Below are 26,697 nucleotides of genomic sequence, written 5' to 3' on the forward strand. Positions count from 1 at the left end.
ATCTCTGCACCTCTTTCGCCTAACAAACTTCAGATTTCATGATTGTTTTTACATTTTTCTTGCTTTCTTAAATTGATTTCACAGGATGTTGACTTTTTTAGAGTTCGAAAACATTACATGTCAATGTCAAAAAAAGACGAATCAAAAGGGTTCATTCTTTTTTTTTTTCCTGACATGTTTACAATAAATTGACGTGAAGCGATTAAACTTTACAATTACATTGAAAAAGGGTGTGGGGCTACAAATTTTTCAAAATTTAAATAATGCACATAGACAAAAGAAAGCAATTACTAATAAAAATAGCATTCAAATTCAGTGGAATACATGAATAATATTATAAAAATCGACAAATGTTACCATTGAATTTGAATTTACAAAATATACTTTTAACTTTTACTGTTAACATTTCGAGTGTTTTACAATATTTTTTTTAAATTGATTATATTTTTTTGTTGTATATAATATAATGTTATTGTTGTGCATCGCACATGATTTGGGAGAATGTTTGTATTCTTGATTGGGTGGGCTGGAAGAGATGTATATTATTTGGGCATAAATAGTTTGACAAGAGAGGTCATTTAAGTTAACTTCGCATTGAAATTACAATGTCTTTGCTTACAACGTGTAAGTTATCAGAAAAAATATTTTATTTTTATGTGATTTGTATATATGATACTTAGTTAATTATATTGCTTAATTTAATTGTCAATACTGTTTCGAATATTTTTTCTGATAGCAGCACATGTGCAAACTTATGACAGACTTTTAATATCACAGTTATCGTAAGTATGTAGTCGGAGATCTTTACATTGTTTATAAAAACTATCTTTACCGATCTATATTAGCTTCAGAAAAATCTAAACTCTGGCCGTCATACTAAATGTTGAATATATTGGCTGATATATCCCCAATTCCTTATAAGCTATATCTATAATAAATACGATCATTTGGAAATAGATAACAGTCACTGGTCCCTAATTGTGAAAAGTAAATAAATAATTTGGACTAAAATCTTGTGACAATGTCCTTATTTCTGGTCTATACCACTCTGGCCTTTAAAAAGAAAAGGTATCTAATTTGTACACTATAAAATTTTGACAAAATTAAAAAGTGTGAAAGTACTTTATGAAAATAGACTTGATTCGTTCAAAGTTTTAATTTGATTGAAGAAAAATGCTTTTTCGACGTGCGTTAATGACTTATTAGCTATAAGGCCAATTAGGTATCTTGCTAATAACTAAACCCTTAATAGCCCCAATAAGCAGCAGCAGTAAGCATCTTGGCCTAATAAAACTAACCTGTTGTGTATACTATATGACTGACAAATGACAGACATATATATATATATATATATAGCATGTGTATCTTTGTTTTAAACAAGATTTGTGGCTGCCGTAGCAAAGGACCCAGCTGTGATCATCTTTGATGGAACAGTCGGTGCAGTGTTTCGTGAATGCATCAAATGCTGATGCTGATGAGGATTCGGATGCGGATGTGGATGCGAATGCGAATGATTAGTGTGCGAAGGGTGCGAATGAGGATGCATATTCGACTGATGCATTGGCATACGCTGCGTGTGATGAATGGGTGTGAATATGGAGGCTAGATCCAGTGTATGCTCTAGTCGACGGGCCGAATGAACAAATGTTGCCTTGACTCGCTCAAAGGTTGCGTTATCGTAGACAGAGCGAGCTGTGTTTGATAGATCAAAAGGCTCTAAAAATGTATGAAAAGAAAATGTATAAGTATTATACAAAGAAAAGATATTGTTTTTGTTTACCCTCAATGCTGAGCTCCTTCCATTGGTGTATATCGTTCTTGGGACTCTTGGCCACACGACAAGAGGTCACCGGTAAAACGCCACCAGTGCGTATGGATATGGCATTGTTGCGATAACTGCAAGGACATAAACATATTAATAATCATAACACAGCTGTAATATACTGCAATTCATTTGATTGCAACCACATAATTTATATAGAGAATTTAAATTACTTAAATTGAATTTCAAAATGTTACATTTGTGATGATTGTAAAAATTGCACTCTCCAAAATTTAATAGTTATTTTAAGACTTTGTTGTATTAGTAATTACTATATAAGGAATTCGGTCTAGTTGTAAATTATACTTGTAGATGGTTTTAAAAATCATGATCAATTGTATATTGAAATCTAAAAAGTTTTACAATTGTTGATTGCTAAATATAAAAAATTGCACTTTTTTACATCTCTGATATGTAGTTGCAGTTGAAAACCCTTTGGTAGTTATGTTTTGATAAACTCACTCAAAATTGCTGTAGTACTTGAAGAAGCCCAGCAAATGTTCACCCAGCGTTTGTGTGTTGTGCGTCTGATACGGCTCGATTGGCTCAATGAGGTCCAGGTCCAAGCAATCCTGTTGCCCCAAATTGAACTTCTCCGGATAGAGAGCCTGCAAACAGGGCAACACATGCGGCACACAGCCGTACTGTAGATAATGCAATACCATCAGCACCAACGAATAGCTTGAGACTGTCATTCGTTTGGCATCGTTTATATCATGATATTGTGCCCATAGCTTTACAATGACAACAAGTGGACGTGTACGCCAGTCCACTATACGAGAAAAATATGAAAATAAAGATGAGTTTCAAGTAAATGTAATTGATCTTTGCTTACACTGCGCATACAACTGCAGTAAATATGTGTTTTTAATGCCCACACAATTGTTATAGTTGAGATCGACCTCGATGCCGTTGATCCGATCTTTGAAGCGAAGAATCGGAACTCGCGCCTCGATTAAGTTGAAATCCTGAAAAGCTTCTGCGGCAAGAGATAAATCGTGAATACAAACTGGAATAGCTAAGATTATTGCACAATAGTGGCAATAATTAATATATGTAAATAATATATATAAATAAAACATAAATATGCTACGGTTAACCTAAGCGTACAGTCAACTTATGTACAAAATGGGCCGTTAAAATTAATTAAAGCTCAAATAAATAACGCATGTAAGAATAAAGATAACAACAGGGAATAAAGCCGAAACAAATATAGGTTACGGATTCGGTTCCGGTACGTCCCGATTTAGGTACAAGGTTCTATATAAGTTTTTTTCTTTCGGTTCCGGTATAAGTACCGGTACAACAAATCAATTTTGAAACATTTTAAAATGTTAAGATGTCGTTTTATAATAAATATGACATCGAAATAACGAATTTTTTAACGAATTTTCAAATATTTAAATGCAGAATAAATTTATAGCCCGAATCATGATCAAAATGACATTCCGCTTGAAAATCGGTTCAGTTTTGAACAAGTTATGACAGTTTGAAGTTGGCCAGACTGCGGATTTAGCCACTTTACAAGTCCAAATTTTTGTTCCATTTGACATGATTTTTTACAAAAAAAATGGGAGGTCTCAGAATCAAGTTTAAAGTGTTGTTTTATACTAATTACGATATAAGGAGTTGATTAAAAATGAAAACTTGAGATATAAAATTTTGAATTTTCGAAATTTCAAAGGGGGGACCCTTAGCATCAAAATCGAATCTTGGTCAAAAATAATAAAATTTTCAAAATGAACAAAATTTGAATGCAGAATGAATTTAGAGTCCAAATCATGATCAAAATGACATTCCACTTGAAAATCGGTTCAGTTCTGATCAAGTTATGACAGTTTGAAGTTGCTCAGACTGCGGACTTAGCCACTTTACAAGTCCAAATTTTTGTTCAATTTGACATGATTTTTTACAAAAAAATGAATGTTCTCAGAACCAAGTTTAATGTGTTGTTTTATAATAATTACAATATAAGGAGTTGATTAAAAGTGAAAACTTGAGATTTAAAATTTTGAATTTTCAAAATTTCAAAGGGGGGACCCTTAGCATCGAAATCGAATCTTGGTCGAAAATAAGTATATTTTCTAAAAGAACAAAAATTGAATACAGAATGAATTTAGAGGCCAAATCATGATCAAAATGGCATTCCGATTGAAAATTGGTTCAGTTTTGATCAAGTTATGACTGTTGGAAGTTGGACAACTCTTCGACATGGCAACTTAACTATAACCGTACCGTAAAAAAGTTTCGGTATTCGGTTCTGGACAGAGAATTTATTTCAGATGGTTTCGGTTAACCGTTCCGGAATCGGTTCCAGCGTTATTCCCTGGATAACAATAATATAATTAATTATTATACATAATAATTAAGATGAATATAAACTGGTTTGCATAGTAAAGGATTAAGAGTAGCATGTAATAAAAAAGTGTAAATTAAATTAATAATAATAAATATTATTATGAAAGAAACGTTTGTATAGATACTTTAGCAACATGCAGGCGAGTGAAAAGTGAAAAGAAAGTAGAATTATATAAGTATAGCACATTAACTGCTTAAAAATAAAAGAAAAATCCAATCTTCGGTAGTTGAATCAAATGTGATTGTCCTAGAAGCAAAGAGTTGACTTGCCCATTTCCTTAAGTACAGTATGGAATAGATTCAGTGTCATTAGTGCCTCTGTGCGCAGCTCGTTGTGATAATGATGCTGCTGCTGATGATGTGACGGCTGTTCCGGCAACAGGCACATATCGATATCCGAGGAGTCCGTTCCAAAGCCGGTAATGGTCGATCCCACCAGGCAGATGCGGTAACGCGAGAACATGGGCTGCTGCAAGCAAGAATATTTAATTTGCCATGCTTGCTTTTGTTTAGTTTGGATTTGGGTCAACACACTCACGTTTATCCAGATGAACAGATAGCGCCACAATCGCATCTTCAGCTTAAATCTGGCCTGAGTCTGTTGTGCGCCACGGAAGCGTTTCCAAATATCCAACGATAGGTTGTCGTACTTACAGTGGCACAACAGTTGCTCCGGTTGCATGGCCAACTCCACGTTGCGTGCATGGTCCAAATAGCGATCCGGTGGCAGGACCACCTCATACCAGGATGCTGGCCATGATGTGCTACCATTGCAGCCACAGTTGGGCCCACAAAAATGCTGGTAACCACCGCCCACTGGCATATTGTGTGTGGACGGCGGTGGTACACTAAACGGTAGCATTGCATGCAACCCATTAATATTCCCACCCACCACCGGTGACCCCGTTAACGGATGCGGCGACAACTGTTGTCCCGTCCCTGTTGCTGTGGGCGTGGCCGTAGGTGTAGGCGACACGGACAGCACCTCTGTTGGCGTCAATCTGCACAGTAAAAAAACACAATGGAGATATATAAAAAATCATATTTAGTGGATGTACGGTATCAATTCGATATACATAAGAACGATTTCTGTGCTAAGAACTTGCTTTCGAACAATGTTGTAACAATATATTCAAATTTTTTGAGTTATCTGAACCAAACTGAATCCGAAACGAACCAAAATAGAAATTTTTTTTATTAAAAAAATAAGAGGTTCGACTCAGGCTAGACTCTTGTAAAAATAAGAAACTTTTCTATTTAATCTTCTCAAAATTTTGGAGGCTTGAGTCCTGAAGACACCTGATAACTGACTCCAAAGTACATAGATTGTTGTATTTAGATAAAACTACACACGTAAAAAATTACAAAAGTTACGAAGCTTTTCGCGTTTTTTCAGAACCCTAGTCCAAAAATCGTAAATAATAAAAAAAGAAAGTACAGCACAAAAACATATGTTATTTTTCTCAATTCGAAAATATATAACTCTGATACTATTGATTTTAAGACTGTGTATTAGGGTGCATCGATTTTTTCGAAAAAAAAAAAAAAATGGTACCCCATATTCGTAATCTACGGTCAATTCTAAGATAATTTTACCAAGAAACTATAGCTCTAAAATCAATTCCCCGCATTTTGAGTTGAAAATTATTGCGTTTTTAGTCCTTGCAAGGACAAATATTATGTTTTAAGGGCAATTTGTCTTTGTATTTGGAAGTCTCGTTACTAACACGAGTTTTGATACCAATCTTGTCAGGATCGGACGAAAAATACTAAAGATAAGGTAATAATTCTTGATAAAAATATCAAAAAATAAACACGTTTTTCAACTCAAAAAGCATGGACTAGGAATTGATTTTAGAATTATGATTTCTTGGTGAAAACATCTTAGAATTGACCGTAGATTACGAATATGGGGTACAATTTGTCAATTTTTTTGGCCCATTCAATTCGATGCACTCTACTGTGTATTGATCATTAATATATAAATTAATTTGCTCAATTAATAAGTGAAACGTTTTTTTAAACAGTTCTGACTTACTAGAGAAATGTTCAAAAATTGTAAAAAAAAAAATTCGAAGCAAATGCAAATTGTGTTGCTTAGTGTAATTAAATATATTTTTGTCTTAATCCCTTTGCTTTGCGACCCTTTAACGTACCGACTTCGACTGCTCCATTGTGACTCACTGGCCAGCGAGCAATTGGATAATGCGGGCGACACGGCACCTGGACGGTGCCCCTGGATGCGGCTGTGGGCGGAGCCGCTGGAGATGCTGCTGCAACTTGGGCCATAAGCAGTTGAGTAGCATGGCGAGTTGGCATGACTCCAAGCGGCTGGAGCATTGTTATAGCCATCACCAAATCCAAAGAATACTTGTTGTTGTTGCTGTTGTGTTTTATTGTTTTGAAACAACAGTTGCTGTTGCGGCTTTTGTTGTTGTTGTGGTTGTTGTTGCTGTTGTATGAGGAAAGGTAATGCCGCATAGTTGGGACTGGTAACTGGCATTACGGCTGCAAGTTCCACGTTCTTGCCACAAGTGTGACTGTTGCCCGTATTGTTGTTGGCTGCTGCCGCTGTGATTGCCTCGTCTAATTGTGCACAGCTTATCATATTTGCTGGTGTGGTGGCAACCGCATCCGGACTTAATGCTATTGGTGAAAGCATGCCAGGACCGAGCAGCTGCAGCGATGGTGCTGGCTGCAGGAACATATTTTTACTTGCTGTTGCCGCCGCCGTTGCCGTAACGCTTGCAACAGCAACTGTTGCTGTCGCTTTTGCAACATCAGACTGTGTGATTGTCGAGGATTTAATCGGCGGCGTCGGAGTTGGAGAGACAGCAGCTCCATTAGCGGTTGCTAGCGGCTTAAGTACCAATGAAGGCATCGTCTTGATGCCAGCAACAATTGCTGTTGTTGCTGCTGCAGCTGCTGCTGCTGATGTTGCCATTGTCATAGTTGGCGGTGGCACATCCAAATCCACATTTACATACGTTAGATTATAAAAATTCTGATGCTCCTTGCCTGGTAGCAAATGATATGGATGTGGATGCTGTTGTATCGGGTAGAATTCATTCTTGCCCGCAACACTGCAATTATTGCCAACAGCAGCAGCATTCGGCATGCGTCTATGCGATGCATTAAAGTTGCTCGTGGGCAATATTTCAATAGACTTTTGTGCTGTTGGTGTCGACGAGTTGTTGCTGTTGCTGCTGCTATTGAAATGCATCTTCTTGTTGTGTCGAAAATGTGTATTGTGCCTATGAGTGTTGTTATGATTATTATGATTCTGATGATGTTGCTGTTGTTGCTGCTGCTGTTGTTGGTGTTGGTGTGTGTGCGTGTGTGAATGTTGCTGATAGCTATTATAGTTGTAGTTAACATTACGATATCGCTGCTGATAACCGCCCGATTGCTGCTGTTGCTGTTGTGGCTGCTGCTGCTGTTGATGTTGCTGGTGTTGTTTTTGCTGCTGCTGATTGACCTTGTCCCCAACGGGCAGCAATTCCTTTTGCAAAAACGATGCAATCGTCAATTGCTTTGGCTGCGAATAATAATACTGATAATAATGTGGCTGCTGATCCACTGTGGTTGCTGCTGTGGTTGCAGCTGCCATTGCCAGTTCCGTTTCCTTTTGTGTTGCCAACGCCGCCTCCAACTGCTGCTGTAACAAGTGGAAATAATTAAGTGATTGCTATCAGAAATAATAGAATCTTTGCAGACATCTATTTTAATCACATGTGTTTCACTAATCTTTAGATATTTTGTTAAGAGATGTCGGTGTTCTTAAAACGGCAGAGATTTCATGATCGGAAATATTTTTGGAGTCAGAAAATGTCACAAATTTATTTCAGATATAAAATAAAATTTCTAATTATAATTATAGCAATAATAGATTCGTTTAAATTTTATTTTATTCCTGTTCATACTATTGAAAAATCATTTAATTTAATTTAATTCAATAAATTTGTAATTTTCAAATCTATCAACAGTATTTTTTACTTTTGAAACAATTGCTCGAAAATCAAGGTTTTGTATAAGAATTGGTTTGTTTTTTAATCAGTGGTGCCACAGAATTCGAAACCAATCGAAAATCTCTTAAAAAATCCATACATTTTTAGAAGATTTTCGGTTGGTTTCGATTTCTGTGAGTCTCCTGAATATATAGAGTTCTTAACATTCTAAACAAAGTTGGTTATCTTATACATACTGGCCAAAAAAGGCTAATATCGGACTATTATATTGTAGAGCTGACAAGGAAACGATTGGTACGAGTTCCTCGGCCTGTTTAGAAATATCTCTTTTTTTTAATGCAAAAATAGAGTCCCTTATCAGGCTGCAATTCTGGCAAGGATCTTAAAATTCAGACGTAAATGACTTGAACTTAAGTTAGAGAATTTTGCTCACTTCTTTTTGCTGCAACGTGGGTTGTTGTGGGTAACTTGTCTTCCAGAAACACAGCGGTTGCTGTCGTGACCTTTGACCCTTGCCGCTGTTACTGTTGTTCTGCTGTCCCATCGTGTTTGAAGGCGGATGTTTAGATGCGACAGCAACTTCCATTGCTGATGGCGTGCTCTGTTGTTGTTGTTGTTGCTGACGCTCATTCTCAGCATTATTGTTGTTGCGTGTGGCAGCTGCCTGAATAGATGATGACTCGGAGCAACTATGATAATACGAGGATGAGATCGAAGATTCTGTTGTTGATGATAGCGAGTTGCGCTTCTTATTGTTGTTGTTATTGCTGTTAGCAATGTTGTGGTTGCTCATAGTTTTCGTTTGTGATTTAGGGGCACAGTTGTTGCTATTATTATTATTGCTATCACTGTTGTTGTTGTTGCTGTCATTGCTCAACTTGCAATTGATGTCTTCAATAATATTTTGATTTTTGATCATTAAATTGTTGTTGTTGCTGTTGTTGCTATTGTTGTTGGTCAGCTTTGCTGTTGCTGCTGATGCACCAATTTGATGTTGCTGCTGTTGCTGTTGGTAATAGGCAGATTGTTGCTGCTGCGCTTGATTGCAGTTGTAGCTGTTGCTGTTATTGTTAGTTGTGTTGTTGCCAAAATATTTCTTGCGCGCAAAGTTATGCACGTTGTTGTTATTGTTGTTGTAGTGCATATGTTGCTGCTGAGATTGTTGTTGCTGCTGTTGTTGCTGTTGATGCTGGCGCTTTGCATTCTTATTATCGCTGTTGTTGTTGTTATTATGATTGTTACTGCTGCTATTATTGGCATTGTTATACTTTGCCTGTCGCAACATATTTGCATTTTTGTTATTACTATTGTTGTTGTTATTGTACTTATTATATTTCACTTGAGCGCCACAGCGAAATTCGCGTTGCTGCTGCAGTTGTTGTTGTTGTTGCTGAGCTGCTGTTGTTGCGGCTGCAGCAGCAGCAACACCAACACCATCCGCCCCGCTGTCAACAACGTTCGTGGCAAAGATTTTCATTTCAGCCCTGGTCGTGTACATATCCCAGGAAAATCCGTAATCCTTAATTCTTTCTTTTTCTTTTCTTTCTTTTGGACGACGCCGCTTCGAGGTTGTGTATAAAAAATTGCTCAAAGCGCGATTTTTGTATGTAATTAAGACTAAATTTAATGTAAAACGTATAACTGTATATATTTTTTATTTTTTAATTTTTTCGCTTTTAAATTGTTTTTTTTTTGTTTTTAATTTTTTAATTTAATTGATTTATATATTTTTTTTTATTGTTTTTATGCACGATTTTGTGGCATTATTTCATTTACTTTGTGCAGTGTATTATTTTCAGTTTATTCTCGAATATTTTCTTTTCTTATTTATTAATGACGATTATTATTATTTGTTTGCCTCTACTTGATTCTTATTGGAAGTGACATATTTGGAGGGCCACTACTGTATACAAATAACCGTATTTCTTCTCTGTGTATGTTCTTCCTTGTTGTTCTGCCAACGACCAGCATAGGGCTGCAAATGCAGTGTGAGCGAAAAAGAGGGACACGTAAATTCCGTTATTTCTAAAGAATCAATGCAACAAAGAGAAGACATAATTGATATTACATTTGCATGTATAGAAAATGGCGTAAATTAACCATCACTTGGACCTAAACAAAAACAAAACAGGTGCTTACATATTTATGCATATATCATTTAATGTTTTTTTTTTTTTTGAATAAACACTTACCATAAAATGCTGATACAATTTTAATAATATCGGCTCACTCAACAAAACGGTGCTTAAATTCGAAGTGCGCTTAGCGCACGGCTCCGTTTGCAAATATTGATATAACACACAATGGGCACATTAATATTCATTGAAACATTTATTTAAAAATTGTGGCACATCTTATATGTTTTATTCGGTTTAAACACTAAAAACTAAAAAAAAAATAGGCACCGCGCTACTTTTAAGCAATAGCAGCAACTACAAAGTATCGATACATAGAACTAGACTTAGTGCTGGGTATCGAAGCTTTTATCGATCCTTTTTAACAACAGTATTGGAAAACATTATACAACGTTATGTAGTTATGTAATTGCGTTTAATAATTAAAAATTTATTCAATTCAAACTAAATCCTTAATATTTGTTGAACAGTGTCTTCCAGAAGAGACGCACCGGCAAAATGGTGTCCCGTTTCATGCAACTTGGGTGTGTTAGCCTTAAATATTTGAAATTGTTAAAGAACTGTCCGTTATTTAGTTTATTTAATTAAGAAAACTCACAGAAAGTGCGAGCGCCGTAAGCGCTCCAAGTAACCTTCCGTTGCAACGGCGGGCAGAAAGATCTTTCGTACTAATCGCGGTACTTGGGGCAGCATTTGTCGCGTTAGCTTCAAATGCGAGTTGGCCACACTGGCCACCTCAAAGATGCACTCTTCAACCCCCTTGTCCGTGCGATCGCTTCGCAAAATGCGCTCCTGGCTGACGCCATGCTTGACCAGGACCTCGAGGGGTATACACACTGCTTGTTGGCGTCCAGCGTGTGGTATGGCACGCAGTAACATTGCGATACCCTGTGCCTTGCCTAGGTGTGATGCGGCATGATCCACCTGCAGATCCTTTACACCGCTCAGCTCCACCAACAGATGGAGCAATGATGAGCATGTCTGGTCCGCATAATCCTCCAGTTCACGAAGCGTTTCAAACGCTTGATTGGAAGCACGTTCACGTGCGGTAACCAATCGACGTAGATATATCTTATTTATCCGGCGTGCGCCAATAGTTCGCTTCAATTCCCGGAGCACCGGTTGATCTTTCACATATGATTTACTGCCCTCTGGCTCAAAGCACTTGTCAATTGAGTCGTACCAAAATTTGAGCCGCAACTTGGATATTTGAGGCTCACTAATCTGAAAGAGAGCGCAATTTGTTTATTCTCCTTCAATCCGACTGAACTCGTACTCACCTGGGCACCAACTGAGCGGGAGACTTCCACATTGAAGGCGCGCAGAGCAAATGCAGCAGGTCGCAACTCCTCAGGCAGCAGCAGAGTGCTCAGATAGTTTTCATAGTCATATTTTCTGTTTAAACCATATATACGTTAAATATAAGTAGCAATATCTTGTAGTTACTATACTACTTACTCCACCAGGCCCATGCAATATTTAGAACAATATTTATCTTCTTTGCTCACATCGTTTTTTGTTGTTGTTTTGGGCAGTTGCTGATTTCGTTGATCATTCTTTGGCTTGTGGATGGCGGCGCCAGCGCCACTGTTACTCACATGTCGCGTAATAAGTTGGGACATATAAAATTGCCCATTGCTATTTTGTAACAGGCGCCGCATTAGACTTTTTTTATTTTTGTTTGCTAAATAGAGTTGCTCCGCACTTTACAGAGTTGCTCCACAGTACAGTGTTACCAGCTGTAAATTAATTCGATAACATTTAACAGAATGGTAATCAATAGCAAACTCTCAAATAGGAATGCTTTAATTACTTTTAATTTTAAATATGAAAAAGTATGTGTGCTATTTTTAAATTGGTTTTTGGTCAACTTTGAAGCACTTCATAGATTCAGCCGACTTATTTCTACATGTCTAAAACACTTAAAGCGCAAATTACAGCGCGTTTTGCGTTTGTGCTTCAGAAATTTATTTTTTTTAAATAGTTAAATACTTCTAAATTAATGTTGTATTAATTTTAAAGAAAACATTTAATTTAATGGAATTTAATTTTAAAAGATTTTAAATTTGTAAAATAAACTAGTCAGATTTTCCGATAAATCGATGCACGTACTTTGAGCAACTCTACAACACAACACTCATCACTGGTTTTCTTTTCTAGCCGCCATTCAAAAGAGTGTGTTTCCAGAGCGTTTTGCCGTAAATTCAAAAGAAAGTGCAACTAAAGTGGAAATAAAATTATACAATAATATTTTAATCGGTGAGTACACGATCCAGTACAGCGTGGGCTATTAATTTGTGAATAAACCGTTGATACAGACACGAAAGCAACAGCAACAGCTCGCTTTATGTTGACTAGCGTGTGTTTATTTATTTAGATATGTTTGTGTATATTTTAAAATACGTTTGAATCGTGATAGATGAGCAGATCACAACATGCAGTTCAATTAGTATAAGATTTCGATTAATATGCTTAAAATATATAAATATATAAATGTAAACGCATGTATAGTTGACTGCGTTGTCCGTTGGGCAATTGATAACAACATTGCGCTGTTTACATATGTATAAGGTGCAATGGAGGTGGCAGGATTGTGCCAAGCTCGTATTAAATGACTTCAAAACAATAAACTTGTATGGTATGTGACCTAAAATAACATTAAACTAATAAAATCGCTAACATTTAAGCAAAATATCAAAATTGTAGTGCAGGGATGTCACCCACTTGTAAATTCTAAGAATGTATCGTTTTTATTTGACGCCGCGACAACTCTAGCAATTAATCGACAAGTTTTACCCCACGGTCGATATCTTCAATGCTTTTTTCTCTGCTCAGCAGATTTTCGTGTGCACTAAAAATAAAAAAAAAAATTAGAAAAACAAATAGATTATACAAAGTAAAAATAAATTACTTGTTAAAGTGAACGTGTATATGCTTGAATCAAATAGTACAATTAATAGTTGTACAAAAGTGTTATTATATATCTGCAATATCCCAATGAGCTAAATAGTATAAATACACATATGAAAAAATCGCTAACAGCGATAGCAATAACAAAAAGAGCAACAACAATAAAAAGCAACGTATATGTATGTGTGTGTGTGTGTGTTGTAATTGAACGGATAGCGACAGCAACACACGGTACCCAGAGAGAGAGAGAGAAAAAAAAAACAGTATATTCAAATTAGAATCGTGAGGCGACCACAACGACGACGACGACGACATTCCATAACTGCGCTGCGTAACCAACACTGATTTACAACACTGACAATGCAGCAGCAAACGGATCAGGATCAATAGCCACAACCTGCAATCCAAATTCAAATAACCAACAACAACGGTACGAGCCAGCGAGCGGCAAGGGAGGAGGAATCACGCGCCACCAATACGGAAAGACGAACAACAAAAAAAAGTTAGCTAAATGCTAAGTTATCTACAATTATTATTTATTGGCGGGTCTACATATGTTTGTGTGTGTCTGTGTGTGTAAACGTTGATATGTATATATGTGCACCCCAATTGGGCAGCTATCCCCCATAGAAATGTTCAAGCCCAAAATGCATACGCACGCGTCGACAGCCTATTAATTTGGCTTATTATTAATTGATGACTTCTCTGTTCTGTTCTGTTTTTGTATTTATTTGTTTCTGTTTCTGTTCTGTTCTCCCTCTGCTCTGCTCCATAGCTATTGCCATATTGTCTCAGTTGCTGCAGTTAATTGGCCACATTTGAGTGTGCAAAACATGCGCGCGCCTCCTGACGTACATACATACATATGTACATATCTACAGATGTCTGTTTGTTTGTCCATCTGTTGTCCGCTCCTCCGTTGTCCATCTGTTTATCCGGCAAAGCAATTGGCACATTTGCAATTTACTACTTACATACATACATTTTGCGTCAAACTCTGGAAATCAACTTGGATCGTATGCATACATACAGTTAAAACAATTAATAAACTAACTGCCTGTATCACGTTTGGTTTAGTTTAGTTTATTTCCATCCTGGTTATGTACACTTAAATATACATACGTATGTAATGTTATTTGTAGAAGGTGTAACAGTGGGGGTGGGGGTAGGAACTTTTTTTTACCCTCAAGGTTGTCTCCAGTGCCTCAATTGTATAACACAGTTCTGTTATATTATGCGCCGCTGTGTTTATCTTTTGATATTTAATATCAATACGCTGACTTTGCAGTCTCTCTTAAGTATGTATGTACAGTGAACTCTTTGTTAGACAAACCCAATATCATAGCCACAATTTCGTCATATTGTATGTCCTTTTGTCCCAAGGATAACCAACTAGCCAGCTACTGACCATTTACTTATGAACATTGTATATATGTATCTATAAGGTTGAAAATCCCAAAGACTTTTTGCTTTTATTGATTGTCTTTTGTTGTGGTACACTGAACACATTTGGCATAAATCAGATTGTTTTCACTCGCCTTATAACGTGACTCACGTGACTAACATACCTTAGTGTATGCTCTCACTCCCATTTCTTCTTTGTGCTGCATTCGTAAACATTTTACTGACAACGCAATTGTCCATGCATTTATTTCTGTTACAATCCCTTTTGTTCAGTTACATATATATATGTAGCTTGAGGTAGTATTATTTGGATTATCGATAGTAAAAATACCATGAAATTCATATTACGTATTCGTATTATCGGCTTAATTCCATTGAAATGGGTCACATATCGAAATTAAAACTGGAAAAAAAATAACTTTATGTGTCAGGTTTATGATTATTATGACAAAAGCTGGGAATAGTAATAAAATTAGTTCAATAGCACCTCTTAACAAAAAAGTTTTTTTTATATTTACTGGAGTTTTTCCAACAATAAACAACTATCTGATATAGTTAATTAAAATTTTCAGCCCTTTGAGATTTAATTAAATTTTATTTCCCCATATTTTAAAATCAATTGATATTCAAGTTGATTTATTCTCTAATAAAATAATTGATAAATAAAGCATTTTATAAATTGTTATTGGTACTTGTGTGAGTTTCAGTACCACTAAATATATGTTTAGTAATTTCTCTAAAAGTCCAATTTAAGTTGGGATTTTTTTTTTTTACCAATTCTCTTTAAATTAGGATTTTATTCTCCAGTAATTTAGTGTCCTATTTGTTTTAGCTTTGTATGCATTTGAAATGATATTTAAATTTAAGACGAATATAAGTAAGGTATCAGATTTCTCATATCGAATGAATGCTGTTTTATGTCTACAGACGCACACACAAACACACACGCAGATTTGAGTGTAGACCCGCCATGTTACGATGTAGCCCAATGTTTACTAATAAATTCTTACAGAGAACAACAACGCGATTACCAACACAGACATCATCAGATATACACACACACACACCCACACCCATTGGCGACAGAGGAGGCGGTGTCGGTCTAGGAGTTGGAGTAGGAGTCGCGTCGGTGTTGGTGTTGGTGTCGGTATCGTGGTTACCATTGTGAATAGCCATGGTGAGTACGAATCTGGTGGTGCCAGTGGTGCTGTGGGGACCCACAGCTCCGACGCACTGCATCTCGAGCGTCTTTCTATCGGATGATCAATGCACACTGGTTACCGGCTGCTACGATGGACAAATCTGCCTGTGGCAAGTGGAGCCAAGCACATTAAAGATGTCGCCACGTTGCCTGCTCGTTGGACACTCGGCGCCAGTGTTGTGTCTGGTGCGTGCCTCGATGCTTCCAGAGAACAATTTCCTGGTTAGCTCATCGGAAAATGGTGAGATGTGCACCTGGGATCTGATTGATGGCAAATGCACCGAGGCTGTTAAATTGCCACAGGTGCATACACAAATCCAAAGCTATCATACGGCAAACAGTGAGGATGTGCGTCTATTTTGCATCGGTTACTATGCTGAGATCATGGTCATGGATCCATTTAGTCTGGAGGTCATTTATGTGCTCAGCTCGAAGGTGAAACCGGACTGGATATCAGCCATACATGTGCTGCGTCCCATGCGACGCAAAGATGATGTCGTCCTGGCCATCACCACCACAGGCACCGTCAAAGTCTGGACACTGACGGGCAATGAGAACAAGCATGCGGAACCGATCTATGAGAATGAATCAAAGGAGATTCGTTGCCTGAATGCCATTACCATGAACTGTTGTGCCCAGAATCAGCGTACAGTGTTGCTTGTCTGCACAAAATATTGGCAAATCTATGATGCGGGCGACTTTACGGTGCTCTGTTCAGTGATTGCTCCGGCACGTGAACGTTGGCAGGGCGGTGATTTTATCACCTCGGATCGGGTTATGCTCTGGACGGATGAGGGCAAAGGTTATCTATATAAATTGCCAGCGAACTGTATACCGGACAACAAGGAGTTCCATTCAAAGAGCGTCGTACGCGATGCACCCTATCTATATTTTGTCCTGCAGCATGCTGGCGACAAGGTTCTATCCTGTCCACCAGCGATGAAGCTACTAACTGGCAATCAGACACACTTTCTGCTCCGTGGCGATTCGGAGGGTTATATATCGGTGTGGAATGTACCGGAGGTGCCATTGGACAATATAAGTATACTGCAGGCAAAGCAAATGCCACCGCGCATCCAGAAGCCGCATGTGTGCACCTCCCTGGTAGAGGCATGGTCCATTATGGATCCACCTCCTGTTGGCATACTGGATCAACTATCAAGGATTACCGAGTCACCAGTTAAGCTAACATCAAGCATTTATTTGCCACAACAGAGTCGTTTGGTCATTGGACGCGAGGATGGCAGCATTGTCATTGTGCCGGCGACACAAACGGTCATGATGCAGTTGCTCGTTGGTATTAAGCAGAACTTTAGTGATTGGCCATCGCATCAGATACTTTATGGACATCGTGGTCGCGTCAACTGTTTACTGTGTCCATCCATGGTGCATCCACGCTACGAGAAATCGCATCTACTCTCGGGCGGCATCGATTTTGCCGTATGCCTATGGGATCTGTACAGTGGGAGTCTGTTGCATCGTTTCTGTGTGCATGCCGGCGAAATAACACAGCTCCTCGTTCCGCCCGAGAGCTGCAGTCCACGCATACTCAAATGCATTTGCTCGGTAGCCTCGGATCATTCGGTGACGCTCGTAAGTCTCCAGGAGCGTAAATGTGTTACGCTCGCAAGTCGACATCTATTTCCGGTGGTGACCATCAAATGGCGGCCACTCGATGATTTCCTCATTGTTGGTTGCTCCGATGGCAGCGTATATGTGTGGCAAATGGAGACGGGTCATCTGGATCGTGTGCTCCATGGCATGCTCGCCGAGGAAGTTCTCTCCGCCTGCGATGAGCAGACTCTGGAGGACGGCGGTGGCTCCGGTGGATCGTCCAGTGGGGCTGCCAATTCAGCCAGTGAGATGGGCATGGCCAATCCGGCGGTGCACTTCTTCCGCGGCCTCAAGTCGCGTAATATGAATGCCATACGACATGCTACACAACGTGGCATCCATCAGTTGCAGCAACTGCAGGGCCACAATCAAGGAAACTTTGATTTTCTGATGAAACATCGCAGCAATCCGTTGGTGATTCAGGGATTACGTACCAATCCCAAGGATGCCGAGAGTCACATACTCTTCTTCGATATAGAGGGTTTAATATTTGAGCTGCACAGCGAAGAATATGCGCAGATGACACCGGCTACGCTGGAAGCTCTAGGTGTGCACCTCCAGCATCCCAAGGATGGCAAATCGATGCACATTGATGCGAGCAAAAAGATTGGCGACTTCTTCAACAAGGTGAAGAACAAGGCCGTTGACGTTGAGAAGATCCTCAAGGATAAGGACAAGCACGGATTCGTCCAGAAGATCAAGGAGAAGACTGAAATTGTCGAAAAGAATTTTAAAGCCAAGGTGGAGAGCCTGCAGAAGGCTGTCGAACTGCAAGACGATCAGCCGCAGGATCTAAAGACTAAAATTGCATCCAAAATGGAAGTAACCCATGTCATGGAGGTGGCACAACTGTTACTATCGCTCTTACACTCCTGGGGCTTGGATCCGCATTTGGACAAGGTGTGCGAATCGCAGCTTGGTTTGCTACGTCCCATAGTGCCCATCTCATATGGTGTGCTCTCCAAGGCCGGTTACATGTCGCTCCTGTTGCCCACGTGGCAGAATAACTATGCAATACCGCCGGGTCTACTCCAACTTCCCTCCAGCTCCAAGAAACGACCGTTGCCAGAGGAGCTGCGTCGCTTGGAGCATCTGACAGCGATCTTTACATCACGTCTGCATTGGGAGCTGAGCACAACGCTGACATCAAATCATATACTAGCCTTGGTGGCCATGTCCAACACATTGATGTCGATGAGCGCCGCTTCATTTCTACCTGACAGCGAGAAGCACAAGAAGCTGCAGCGCTTGGCCCAACGTGCCGAATCCACGCTGAGCAATGAGGAGGAGCGCGAGGAGCTACTCGCCCATCACACGTCACAGATCAAACAGGGCTGGAGTTTGTTATCCACACATCACTGTTTCCTATTGCCCGATAAGATCGAGGCACTGGAGCCAAAGAAATTCAAGCGTCCCCAAGTGGAGATGATGGTCAAACGTTGGCAGCATCACTGCATTGAGATACGCGAAGCAGCCCAACAGATTCTGCTTGGCGAACTCACACGGATGGGCAAGAAGGGACGCAAACAGCTTGTGGAAAGCTGGGCACAGTATTTGCCTCTCTATACGCACACGGAACCCATTGTGGGTGCACAACAGGTGGCGGCATTGATAAACAGTCAAGCTGGTGGTGCTGGTGGCTCTGGTGGTGGTGGCGGATCTGGGCCTGGTGGTGGTGGTGGCTCTGGCTCCAATTCAATGATGGGCAATGGCAACAATTCGATGGCGGGTGGACAGTCGATGTCAGGTGGTGGCATTGGTGGCACTGGAGTTGGCGGCAATGCTGGCGATCAACATCAGGATGAGGACTATGAAGAGGAAGAGGAGGAGATAATACGAAAGCCGTCCAGTCTGTCGGAACTTAAGCGGAAACAGACAACCGCTGTCATTCTGCTGGGCGTCATTGGTGCTGAATTTGGTCAGGATATTTCACAGGAGTCACCGAATCATCGGGGCAGCATCAGCATGGGTCCAGTGGCGGCGGCAACGACAGAACGACGCAAATCATCGGTAGTGGAGGGTTTCGGCATTGCCAACAATCTGGCACGTCTCACATCCATGGCGCTGGCCCATCTATTGTATGCACCGCCGTCCCCCAAGTTGCCACAGTATACACCATTGCGACGGGCGGCAATCGATTTGTTGGGTCGTGGATTTACCGTATGGGAACCGTATTTGGATGTGTCCAAAGTGCTGCTGGGTCTATTGGAGATCTCGTGCGAGGGCAAGGCGGTGCCCAATTTGAACTACAAGCTGCCGTTAACACCACAAGCGGATGCCTGTCGAACGGCCCGTCATGCATTGCGTCTGATAGCGACAGCACGTCCAGCGGCCTTCATCACGACCATGGCCCGGGAGGTGGCACGCTATAATACAATGCAACAGAATGCACAATCGATCAATACACCGCTGACCCAATCGGTGCTATACAAGGCCAAGAGCGAGATACTCCAATGCGTCGAAATGTTGATCGATAAGATGCAATCGGAGATTGCTGGTCTACTTGTTGAGGTTATGGATATTGCCCTACACTGTGTGGATAGCAATGAGTTGAAGAGTCGCGGTCTCGCTGAATTGTGCCCAGCCATATGTAAATTCAATCAAATCTCGCATTGCGCCCAGACGCGTCGCATTGCGGTTGGAGCGAATAGCGGCAATCTGGCCATCTATGAGCTAAGGCAAAACAAATGCCAGATGATACCCGCCCACACGCATCCGATTACCTCGTTGGCCTTCTCGCCGGATGGCAAATATCTAGTTTCCTATTCGTGTGCCGAGAATCGTTTGTCCTTCTGGCAGACGAGCACTGGCATGTTCGGTTTGGGTCAATCGCAGACACGTTGCACCAAGGGATATTCGACAGCTCCCATACCGGATGTATCGCGTCTGAATCCGATGCGACTGGCAAAGCTTGTTTGGATCAATAATCGCACCGTAACACTCATGCTAGCCGATGGTTCCGAGACGCGTTTCAATGTCTAAAATGAATGAGAGGTAGCGCATTCTTCGACTATCGATAATCGATGATCGATTCAACATGATCGATACCCAATCCGATTCACATTCAGATCCAGATTCGCAGTCAACGACGCGTCGTAAGGCCACAAACTGAGCAGCTGAGCTGCATACTATTTATTTAGGCAATCAACAACGCGGACTTAAAAAGCGAGCGACCAGATAGATCATCAACTAAACAATAAATAATTGGAATGTTTTAAATAAATTCGCTCATTTAATTTACGATTGTGACAACTCCAAATTTGATATATGCTTTAGATCCTTTTCTATATACAAATGTGTACAAATTTCACATTCACATGAGAATTGAAAGATTTATTTTTAAATAAATTGAAAACTTCACACAAGTTTTCTGTGAAATTGAGTCTTTCTGAGTTATGACAGTTATGAAATAAATGGGCGAAATGTTTAGCAAACTAACGAAGGCAGAAGGCGCAAAAAACAATATAAAAACTAAGAAAAAAAAAACAAAAACAAGAAATATTAAACAAAAAAAAGCGAAAAAAAATATCTGTTATTTATTATGTATAATATCTATTTGTATTTGTATTTGTATATGTATTTTAATTGTATTTGTTCGATTTTAAAAAGTTTTCTTAAGGCGAAACTTGTTTCTAAAACTGGAGCAACGTTGCCCAATTTGTTCCAAATTTCGTATCCGAAACAGCTTTTCACAATACACTCTATGGAGATGGATCTCCAAATCTCCCCTAAGCACAATAAAAATTACTTTGGAGCTATTTTTTTTGTTTTTAATCATAATTTACTTTTGTTTTTTGTTTTTTTTAAATTGTGAATATGTTTCGGTTAGGGAATTCCGCAAGTCGCTGTTTATTATTTATGTAATGAGTATTTTGTATTCTGTAGCTTAAGGATTAGCATCTATATGGGTGAAGCCCGCAAATTAATGCTTTTTGGTTTGTTGTTATTGAAATACGAGTAAATACAATCGAAACTATTTAAAATTAAACAATTAAATCAATTAATCGCGTTCAAGCACATTTGTTTATACGAAATGGAATTGAAATGAGACAAAAGATGGAAAATGAAAAACAAAAACAAAGAATTAATGCTGTTATTACTACATATGCTATTATTATTATTACTATAAACTATTATAATTATAATTATTATTGATATTGATATTTGTTATGCCTATTGTATTGTTATCTATCTACAAAACTACTAAAAGAAAAAAGTTAAACAAATATATGTATTGCGCAATGTTGCTATTACAAGAAAACAACAAACGAGAAAGATTAAAAAAAAACGAAATATAAAAATAGTATTTTTTATGCTTTCATTTTCATACGAGTTTATTGCGTACAGTTAGAAAATAAAATCTTATTATTTTTTTTCTTGTTTATTTGCAAATTACGAACTAATGTTAAACATTAAAACTAAAACGTATTAAAAACGTCAACTACTTAAATAAAAATTATATGAAAAAGTTTAGCAAGATTATTATACACACACACACACACACGCATAGTTACACCCACCACGGTCTTATATGTAGAGTGTGTACTTTACCTGTATTTATATATGTATGTATGTATAGATATTAAATTATGCGCGGAGATAAACTAAATAGACACCTATACACACAGAAAAAAATACACATATATACTATTGTACTATTATATAACAAGTGAATAAACTGTATTTGTGCTTAATTTGAATTACGAATATGTATTTGGATGTATGTATATTCGAGGTCCTTCAATCAAAGTATTACACAAAAAAAAATAACGAGAAAAACATCATATTTAAATATATATATATATATATACATGCAACAAATAAAGTCAACCAAACATGAGCCAATTGCGTTGTTGTTTTATTTTTAATGTTTATATTTTTTTGCATATACAGTTTTTAATGTTATAAATAACATTTGGGTCTGTGTTGAATCCAGCACTGTCATAATTATGCTGTGGTGAGTTTAACTCAGTGAAATAACGGTTGTCACTACTACTTTTTGTACAGAATTTATGGGAAAAATGTTACATTTTCAAGTATACGAGTATTAACATAATAAATATTTATATAATTATGGGTGTTCACTGTAAAACGGAACAGAGCGGCGACTAAAATTCACATGAATGGATTCTAATGATCTTGGTTTAAAAATGTTATTGAACGCTCTTTTGAAATTTTTTATATTATTTTTTTTTGGCTGTTTTGAAAGTTTTAAAATTGTGGCCACAAATAAAAAATTCTGAAAAATAGCTTATAGGGTGATAGCGTAGTATGGTAGATAACCGAAGTTCTACATGGTGAATTCAATCTAGAAATTGAATTTAAAAAAAATCGATCAAATAATATTTTCAAATTGGCGTCAAAAAGTCGCCAATTTAATCGTCGGCAAGAAAACTTTTTTTTATTAATTTAGAAGTAAATCGAATCATCTTTAACATGGATGCCACTCGCTTATTTTTTTTTAATATAGAATAAATATTTTAGGCGAATATTGAAAAGTATAACAGAAACTAAAAAAGGACAGATTTCCGGATAGGAGATGTTTCAGAATAATTCTGACAAATTCATCTTAAAAAGGGACAAATCTGCCCGGAAAAAGGATGATATGGCGGCACTGCAGCTGACAAGTAATTACTGACTCATGCAAAAAGAAACAACAACAATGTAAACAGCAATTGTTTTGCTTCGAATGGAGACGCTGAACACAAAACAATACTGTATAATTTAGTTTTCATACTACTCAAATTTATGAAAGTAAGTTTTGTTATGGTAAACATAATAATATTCATCCAGGTTATTCTTATAGAAATCGAATAAATATTGTAGGTAAATTTAAGTGATCTCCGCGAGGTAAGAGTAAAATAGTCACAGGTTGGGTCAAAACTTTAGTTTCCTCATTTGGAGGAAAATTTAAGTTTTTGAATCGTTTTAAATATTTGAGGAATGCGTGATTAATGAATTGATCTTTACGTTTTACAGCAATAATTCGTTGTTGGCTAAGATGCCCGAAACGGAGACCAAAAGCACCGGGATGAGGGGAAGGCCCAGGAAGGCGGTGGCCGCCGCACGTAAAATCCAAAGAGTCTCACATGATGAGGATGAAGTGATGCCGACCAGCAGTAAATATGATAAACAGAGTGACAATGATGAGAGGAACGAGCCGGATCAAGATGAGGAGCCAGATGCCGAGGCGGAGGCGGAGGAAGAGGCCGATGAGCATGAGAATGAGATGGACCATGAAGATGAGATTGATGATGACGATGAGCCAGATAGTAATGATGCTAGCGATGCCGACGAGCAAGTGGAGCCGCCTGCCTTTAGTCTAGCTACGCTGGGACTGCAACGTGTGGGCAGCGCCCCGCCACCCAAACCCAAGACCCAAAAGGCCCCAATTCTTACCCTCAATGCACGTGGTATGCCCGCCCGCATCCGTAAGCGTAATCCTCTGTTCTACGACGAGAATATCATTAACGATGACAAGCCGCTTCGTGTCAGTCTTGCGCCAAAGAAGATAACGGGTCGCGGAACTGGTGACAGTGCCAGCAAATTGCAGACGACTCCATCGAAGGTGCTCAAGAAGCGGAAAGGTGTCGTATCCCGTTACATGCGATCCAATGACAATGATAATGGTAATGGTAATGGCGCCTCCACTTCGAATATCTCGAATTTGACAAGTGCAGACATGGAGTCGGGTGGTGGCAAGCATAAGAGAACGCCTGGCAAATCCCTGACACTGCCGACCACATCAGCCGGATCGAGGGGCCAACAAGTGGCTGGCATGAAAGTGGGACGTGGTGCTGGAGGTGGTGCAAAGAGTGCCGCTGCGGCAGCCGCGATGGCAGCTGCAGAGGATGCGGCGAAAAAAGCCGAAGCTCAGGCGACAGCAAACAAGCGTTTGGGTCAGTCAATTGGACTGCGTCTGCGCAATCTCTTGAAGCTGCCCAAGGCCCACAAGTGGGCAATTGCCGAGTGGTTCTATTCGTACATTGACAAGCCGCTCTTCGACTGCAAATACGATTTTATGAATCATGTGAACGAGCTGGCGCCACGCTTGGGAACACGCAAACTCAATCGCCACGAGTGGGTGAACATTAGGCGACGGATGGGTCGACCACGTCGCTGCTCGGCGGCCTTCTTCAGCGAGGAGCGACGCGAACTGGAGCGCAAGCGTCAGTTGATGCGAACGCTGCAATCCCGCAAGCCTGGCGAGCTCAAGGACTCGGTCCTATTGGCCGATATGCCCGAGAAGATACCGATGCCACTGCCGCTGGGCACCAAGGTGACGGCAAGATTGCGTACGCCGCAGGACGGCATCTTTGGCGGCACGGTGGCTGCCTATGATTCGCTGAACGCCATGTATCGGGTAACATTCGAGCGGATGGGATTGGGCACACAATCGATACCGGACTTTGAGATTGTGTCGGAGAACTTTCATGAGATGTTGCCGCTGCACAGTTTCACCAAAGATTTCCGCCCGAATCTGATGAGCATCTATCAGACCAATAATCTGGGCTTCACCACCAATTTGGGCTTCACCACAAATCTGGCGAGCAGTTATCAAAGCAAACGCTATCCGCTTGCCAGCGCTGGCAATCTCAATAGCAATAACTTGACGGCTCCACAGAAGCATCTGGCCAACAATAATGCGGCGGCACGGAATGCGCTTAGCATGAAGTTGAACAAAAGTGATCCGTTGCTTGGACAGGATGCCATCGGTGAGAATCCAATGAGGTATCAGCCGGCGCGGCATCATGGTTATTCCATCAAGCTGCTGGAACATTTGGTGCTCTTGCAGAATTTTATTGCACTCAAGGAGGCAAAAATCCAGCGACTCAGTGAGATGAATGCCGCCGCGGAGCTGGCAATGGGCGAACTGATGGGTCAGGAGGAGCCGGGCGATCGTAGTCGAAGTCAAATGCGAGACGATTTTCAGCGTCGCTATGCCTCCAATATATTGTCCATCGAGCAGATCAATGGCGATCTCATGTATGAGTTAACCAAGGTACAGGAGCTATCCAGTAGCCTGACGCGCAATCCCAATGTCCAGGCCATGATATCGCCCACATTATTGCGGGAAGAGTGCCGCGCCAAGGCCAGCCAAACGGTGGATGAGATGAGCAAGGGTATGGTGAAGAGTGAGCGCATGGTGACACTACTTAAGAATCTCACCACCCTGCTAATTGTCACCCAGAACTTGGACAGCGAGTGGGAGGCGGCGGAAGTGAACAAAGTTCTCGAGGGTTGCATCGAGGAGGTGCGTAGCAATCTTGTCTGCAGCGCCAACAGCGACGTGTTCCAGAAGAGCGTACAAATGCGTCTCGAGTATATTGCATTGGACATCAATCGCAACATTGAGGAGCGGAGCTTCAGCCAGGCATCTGCCAAGTCACCAAAGTCGCCAAAGTCTCCCAAGTCACCCAAGTCACCAAAATCGGAGGCAACCGACACGGCTGGAGAGACGGCCAGCACGAAAACAACAGATATCGATATGGAAAGGGATAAGGATAAGAATGATAATCATTCAGATGATCAAAGTGAGAAATCACCGAAATGCAAACAAGATAAATCAAAGCAATCATTAAAATCAGAGCCCATGGAAGTGGACCGTCAGCATGATGAACCTGAAACGGATCCTGAACCTGCCGAGGACAAAAAACACACTGACGACGATGATGATGACGATGCTGATGTTGATGCAGATGTTGATGCCGAAGCGGAAGCTGATGACTCGGATTCGACAGAGAAGCCAACAAATTCGAAAACAATTGCTAAAATTGACAACACAAGTGCGGATCCATGTGGCGAGGACTCTCAAATCACAATCGAGTCCATGAAGGAGTCGGAGGATGATGACAGTCAAACGCCTGATGATAAGGATGATGATGATAAGCGAGACGGCAACGAAATGAAACTAGTCGGGCAGACAGACGATTCAGACTCTCAACAGGAATTCATATACAACAATAAAAAGTGACGAGTAGCGAATAGAGAAAAACGATGAACGTGTAACGAGTTCTACTTCAGTTCAGTTAACTTGCAATTTAACAATTTACTCCTTATATATAAATTTATATATGTATATGCATATTGTGGAATACAATACATATTTTTATCAGATTTCCTTTCAATTATGGATATATTAATTGTAAAATAATAAATTTTACTCGATTGTTAAATAACAGACCATTGCTATTATGATTTTTCGTATAATCTATCCGACTTGTAATGTTTTTTTTCTTCTAATTAATAGTTTTTATGTAGTTCACATTTTACATTTAAAGTGAA

The 26,697-nt window shown here is 39.7% G+C and overlaps 4 protein-coding genes across 4 annotated transcripts; 2 read left to right on the forward strand and 2 right to left on the reverse strand.

Annotated features, from left to right (window-relative positions):
* Positions 1-444: 444 nt before the first annotated feature.
* LOC117793230 (poly(A) RNA polymerase gld-2 homolog B) lies at positions 445-9,788 on the reverse strand. The gene is made up of 9 exons (XM_034633522.1): positions 8,582-9,788; positions 6,337-7,838; positions 4,719-5,181; positions 4,451-4,649; positions 2,658-2,801; positions 2,285-2,594; positions 1,781-1,896; positions 1,299-1,716; positions 445-526 (listed from the first exon to the last, which is right to left on the reverse strand). The coding sequence occupies exons 1-8, from the start codon at positions 9,644-9,646 to the stop codon at positions 1,373-1,375; spliced, it is 4,143 nt and encodes a 1,380-aa protein (XP_034489413.1). The 5' UTR covers positions 9,647-9,788; the 3' UTR covers positions 445-526; positions 1,299-1,372.
* A 256-nt stretch (positions 9,789-10,044) lies between these two features.
* LOC117794053 (NADH dehydrogenase (ubiquinone) complex I, assembly factor 6 homolog) lies at positions 10,045-12,021 on the reverse strand. Its single transcript, XM_034634508.1, has 5 exons — positions 11,742-12,021; positions 11,564-11,678; positions 10,882-11,507; positions 10,341-10,817; positions 10,045-10,173 (listed from the first exon to the last, which is right to left on the reverse strand). Exons 1-4 carry the CDS (start codon positions 11,942-11,944, stop codon positions 10,736-10,738), a joined length of 1,026 nt encoding a protein of 341 aa, XP_034490399.1. The 5' UTR covers positions 11,945-12,021; the 3' UTR covers positions 10,045-10,173; positions 10,341-10,735.
* A 403-nt stretch (positions 12,022-12,424) lies between these two features.
* On the forward strand, positions 12,425-26,656 carry LOC117794051. Its single transcript, XM_034634506.1, has 2 exons — positions 12,425-12,542; positions 23,392-26,656. The coding sequence occupies exon 2, from the start codon at positions 23,414-23,416 to the stop codon at positions 26,384-26,386; it is 2,973 nt and encodes a 990-aa protein (XP_034490397.1). The 5' UTR covers positions 12,425-12,542; positions 23,392-23,413; the 3' UTR covers positions 26,387-26,656.
* LOC117794050 (WD repeat-containing protein 7) lies at positions 12,950-22,252 on the forward strand. The gene is made up of 2 exons (XM_034634505.1): positions 12,950-13,695; positions 15,610-22,252. The coding sequence occupies exon 2, from the start codon at positions 15,772-15,774 to the stop codon at positions 20,392-20,394; it is 4,623 nt and encodes a 1,540-aa protein (XP_034490396.1). The 5' UTR covers positions 12,950-13,695; positions 15,610-15,771; the 3' UTR covers positions 20,395-22,252.
* Positions 26,657-26,697: the final 41 nt, after the last annotated feature.

This window comes from Drosophila innubila, chromosome X (assembly GCF_004354385.1).
Source record: "Drosophila innubila isolate TH190305 chromosome X, UK_Dinn_1.0, whole genome shotgun sequence".
Lineage (NCBI taxonomy): Eukaryota > Metazoa > Arthropoda > Insecta > Diptera > Drosophilidae > Drosophila > Drosophila innubila.